Here is a 5,153-nt window from a genome sequence, read left to right as displayed (position 1 = left end):
CGGGAGACTTGGGATGTTTGCATTTATTAATCTCTATCACATTTCATCCTCTTTTTACAGTATAATTTCCCCTCTCATCTGTTTCTTCCTCCTTCTCCTCCCTTTTCACTCATATTTTCTCTTGTACCTATGTACAAAGAGGAAGGGAAGTATGGTTAAAAACCAATGTACAGTTAAAGATGGATCTTGTGTTTGAAAACAAGTTTATCCGGAAGAATTTTGGATATGATCAAATTATCTTTTCACTAATTTAGAGAACTTGGAATGTTTTCAGACCAATTCACGGTGCAAATTCATTAGGTGAATAAAACATTATTTGGCAAAATAATGCTTTGTTGAATGATTTGCTTAATTAGGAACCACTAACCTTTAGTTAATGATCCTTTACCCTCTTTGAAATAGCTAGCAGCGAATAGACATCAGGATTCCACTAAATGAATCTTGGTCATACTTGTTAATGGGAATGTAATGAGCATAAGAGGAACATATAAACACTTTTGTTATTTCAGTGTTTAAACCCTTAGTGAAATAAAGCTTGTCCAAGCTTCAACAACAGCTCAACACATGTTTCTGTATAGCATAGCATGGCATGCAGTTCATTCTATTAGCGTTTGTCTCTACTCATCAGTAAACACAGGAAAAGGTTCAACATCATCAAAAGACATATTATTTGTTCTGTCACCAATTATGCCAGAACTGCAAACCTTTTTGTCCATGTCCATTGAAGGGCTTCAGTTTCATCCAGCTGCAGCTCAGCAATCAGGGCAGCAACAACCAGAGGTTTTTTTGTCTCAGTCTCACAGCAGGGGTCCCCTTTGTCTCAGTGGCTCACCAAGGCAGGCTTCTCATCCAGTCTTGCTCTATGAGTTCTGAAACTCAACAGAAATGTGTTGCACAATGTCTGTTGTGCAGCAGTTTAGTTCTGAAAGGTTAGCACAATGACCCATTCTTGATGATTCTGGAGATGTAGGTCCCCTTGGGTCTGCATCTCCACTGTGGTGGAGAACCAGCCAAAGCGGACCCCAGCTTCATGGGCAAGGGAGAGGAGGCAAAAAGAGAGAATTCTGTGTGCTCTGTGATTTTGTCTGTCCTCACACAGAGGTGGGTGGTTGGTCACACCTCTGTGGGCTGCCATAAGACTTGCCTGTGGAGGCCTTGGCTGAAAAGGGGGGTTGCAGAGGTCCCCCAGCTGTTACTCACCAAACTTGCTTTCTCTTCTCTGGTCATCATGTCAAGATGAAATATAGACACTGGTTCTGAATGTCAGAGAAGCATGATCATGGCATATGGCTTATATGTATGTATATATTAGGGGTGGAACGGTTCAAAAAATCCACGGTTCGGTTCGGTTCACGGTTTCGTGGTCACGGTTTTCGGTTCGGTTCGGTATATGTTTATTGTTACACCAAAAAATAAAAAAATTAATAAAAATTATAAAAATTAATGAATTTTTTTAAAATGAAATTTATGAAAAAATCCAAAAAAAATGAACTGTAATTATTTTTAATGAAACCATGGATAATTTCCGCATGTTTTGCTGCTTTGAATTTAATAATTTTGCACATGCCCTCTATGATCTACAAGGAACTCAGAACCGAGCGGACGGGAGCCACAGTGGAGGCTGTAGGCTTTGCTTTGTGCAGGCGGTCTGGAGCGCAGCGGAGCGGAGTGGAGCTGAGCGTTGACGGATTATATAAAGTGCTTCTTCTGTTTACTACTGGTGGTTGGCTTTGGTCGCAGTTGTATACATATATATATATATATATATATATATATATATCCTTATTTACAACTTCTAGAAATCAGGGAGTTTTAGGCGGTCTTCTCTGCTTTTATCCCTGCATTTCATCTCATCAGTAACTGTGAAACATGAGGATAATCTGTTGTAAAATCCTTTATTTGTGCACCCATATGGGGTTCAGCCAATTTATCTGGAAATAAGTTCACCAGATTCAGAGTGTATAAAGTCATAAAATAGGGTTAGCATCCATTGAGGTGTATTGTCTCTGACAGCAGCTTGGTCTGACCCAAGATGGCTGCTCTGTTGGCACGCGTCTCACCTGATGGTGCAGGGTCAATCCATGTCTATAACAAAATCCACTACTGTAAAAATAGGATAGTGGTCACTTATTGGTGTTGTTTTTCCTACTACCCTCCATGTGCGAATGCCTGCTGATGAATCTGACATCAACGTAATATCTTTTGCTGATTCTATTCCGGTTCTAGTGTTAACTCTTTTTCCATTTCTGTCATTTAAACACACCAAATTGAACATCTCCATTATCTGTTCAGACACCATTCAGTTATCATTACAGCTACACCATAATGAGCTGAGTGTTAAAATCCCAACTGCAGATCAGCTTTCAATGGATGAACTGCCCAAGTTCATCAATCAATTCTAAAGACAAAGTATTACATGGATTGTAATGATCAACTTTGACATTTGATTATTTTGTCCATACTTTAATTTTTAAATATTCCAAGTCCTATGCTTTCCCCACATCTCCACTAACTTCACTTCTATCTGTATGGACGCAATATATATATATACTGTATATATATATATATATATATATATATATATATATATATATATATATATATATATAAACTAATAAATATTAGATGAGCCTTCCTCATCAGTTAGCATTTACCAATACAATGTAACTATGCTCCCTTTGATATATTTCCACTGCTTCCTCCTCTAATTGAGTGCTTTGAAAAAAGGCTTACTAAACATTTTTTATTCTCTGCCTTGCATCCTCAGTATTTTCAAAAGTTACATTGTGGGCAGACTTAAAGAAAAAACATTTTTGTTATAGTTTCTTTATTACATGTGATTAAACTTCTGCACACCTTACAGAGCATCACACACAAGAAATTATTGTTGTAATAGGTAAACGTTAATATTTTAGCCCATTTTGGACTGAAACTAAAGAAGAGAAAAAAAATGAAATAAAAAGCACAGAATAAACTACAGTTTTGTATCACAACACAATCTATGCATATATATACTGTTGTAGATATTGTGAAACTTTGCTAGTGTTTAATCCTTTCTTATTAATATACCTTCAATGTTTTCAAATTGATAATCTTTTCCTTTAGTTGAATTTCTACTTAGAATATGACATATCTGTGACCTTTGCTATTGTTTGATTATAGTACATCAACATGCAAAACTTAACACTTGGAACAGATGAAATTAAACTTCTCACTAACATTTTCTTTCACCCACTTATGTTCTCCTTCTTGCTGCATGGCTCCAGACATGTCACAGTCATCTATCTTTAATTCTAAGGCCCAGTTCTCAAAAATGAGAACTTCATCAGTGACCCAGAACCACACATCTAGAGTGCAGGCATAGTGCAGTCCCATCCAAACAAAAGGACTCGAGGCAAACTGGGTTTCCTGCTGGACGGACCTCTGCTCATCAAGGTTGGAGATGGTGACCAGGTCACGGTAGTGAGTTCTGCAGTAGCGTAAGGCTTCTTCCCAGGTTTTGTTTTCTTGAATCAAGATCATGTTGTCTGTTGTAGAATAAAATTACAAAAAAACACAATTTGTGGACCAGGATCTTCAATTTAACATAATTCTTTAATATCGATATGTTTGCGTGTTAATCCAAAAAAATTTGGAATGACAACATTTTTATACACATATATTATTCAAAATCAGGCATAAATAAGGCTAAATATAAAATATATTGCTTCTGGGAGTACTTTACTACAAATAAACACAATGAAAATGTTTTACCATACATAAAGAATACCAAATAAATATTTTTGAAGTAAAATCATGGTTGGAGCTAGATATATTATCTTGAAATCTTGCAGTTAAACTCACCATCATAACAGATGAAGGGTTTTTTTGTCGTGCAGTTGTCATTCTTCCATCTGCCTCCATCATCAAACGCTGTCATGGCACATTGACCACTGTTGTATTTCTCATCATTAAACGTAAGGTTCCAGTGTCTGAAAGAAAAGCTGCTTCCATCTGACCACCTCCAGGTGTCTCTGAACAGACCAATATACACATTTTTATTTTTAGGTAGAACATTTTTCAGTTGGTCGTCCTTCAGCTGGTCCAGTCCACTGCTCAGGTCTGTGTGTTTCTCTCTGCAGTAACTCTGAGCTTCCAGCCAGGTCTTCTCCTCTTCAATTAAGAAGAATTTCTCTGATGTTTTATTTTCTGTGAAATAAACATTTCAGAGAGGAGGACCTTAAAGCAGCACAATAAGATGCATAAATCTTTGAAAGTCTGCACTACTTTCCAACACATCAGTTAATTATAAAAATCCCCCCAGCCATCCTAACATGAGTGAAACTTACATTTTATCCTAATTCTTTTAGTTCAATATAAAACGTGAGAGAAATGTTTTTTTCTTACTTTTATAGCAGAGAAAGAACAGTTCCCTGTTGCAAGATATGTCTCCCCACTTGCGAGACATATCATTTATATTTTCTATAAACCCACAGTTTTCAGTTTGTTGATCATTTGGTTCTCCTGTGTTCCAGTTTGCCTCATTGAACTCCACTCCAGGCAGAGACCAGTACCATGTTCTGTTACCATCTGTCTGATCATACAGACCAATCCAAGCTTCTGTTATGTTTCCTGCTGAGTTACTGAGGAGTCTCTTCATGTCTGCCATGTTAGACACGGTGGCCAGGTCAGTGTGTTTCTCTCTGCAGTACTGCTGAGCTTCAGTCCAGGTCTTTTCCTCATTAATGTAGTGATACTCATAGAGTTGACAAACTATCAAACAGTGCTGAGCTAAAAATAAATAAAAAAATACAGGATTAATAAGCATTGATAAAAGTCTGTGGTGATTGTGGTTAAAATTTTTCTACTGCAGTATTTATGCAAAGTTTCTTACCAAACAAAGTAACCAGCAACAGATCCCACTGCATTTTTCCTCCGGTGGATTTAGTTGATTTGTTGCTACTTTTTTTCTCTCAATAATCTTTTCTGTTGGATAAATTTTAGTACTTTGTCTTAGTAAATAGAATTTTTGTTTTGTTTTTTCTTGACAGACCTCTGCATGTATAAGAAAAACTTTAGAAGGCAACATGTCAACATGAAACATCCAGCAGAATATTTTAAACTATTACGATTAATCATAATACTCAATATGAAATAAATTAAAATAGCTGAAC

General features: G+C 36.6%; 1 protein-coding gene across 1 annotated transcript; it reads right to left on the bottom strand.

Moving 5' to 3' along the window:
• Positions 1-3,005: 3,005 nt before the first annotated feature.
• On the bottom strand, positions 3,006-4,129 carry LOC107103081 (killer cell lectin-like receptor subfamily F member 2). The gene is made up of 2 exons (XM_015402601.1): positions 3,844-4,129; positions 3,006-3,527 (listed from the first exon to the last, which is right to left on the bottom strand). Exons 1-2 carry the CDS (start codon positions 3,917-3,919, stop codon positions 3,181-3,183), a joined length of 423 nt encoding a protein of 140 aa, XP_015258087.1. The 5' UTR covers positions 3,920-4,129; the 3' UTR covers positions 3,006-3,180.
• Between the last annotated feature and the right edge of the window lie 1,024 nt (positions 4,130-5,153).

The sequence above is a fragment of the Cyprinodon variegatus genome, unplaced genomic scaffold (assembly GCF_000732505.1).
Source record: "Cyprinodon variegatus isolate N-32 unplaced genomic scaffold, C_variegatus-1.0 Scaffold1374, whole genome shotgun sequence".
Lineage (NCBI taxonomy): Eukaryota > Metazoa > Chordata > Actinopteri > Cyprinodontiformes > Cyprinodontidae > Cyprinodon > Cyprinodon variegatus.
The sequence above is the reverse complement of the archived record's forward strand: the minus strand, read 5'-3'. Positions and strand labels throughout refer to the sequence as shown.

What these genes read in the sequence shown, in the direction of transcription:
- LOC107103081 (XM_015402601.1), bottom strand. Translation starts at nt 3,919, where the DNA reads ATGACAGCGTTTGATGATGGAGGCAGATGGAAGAATGACAACTGCACG. An exon ending in ACCCTTCATCTGTTATGATG is followed by an intron (nt 3,528 to 3,843) that starts GTGAGTTTAACT and finishes ATTCTACAACAG; the next exon opens with ACAACATGATCTTGATTCAA.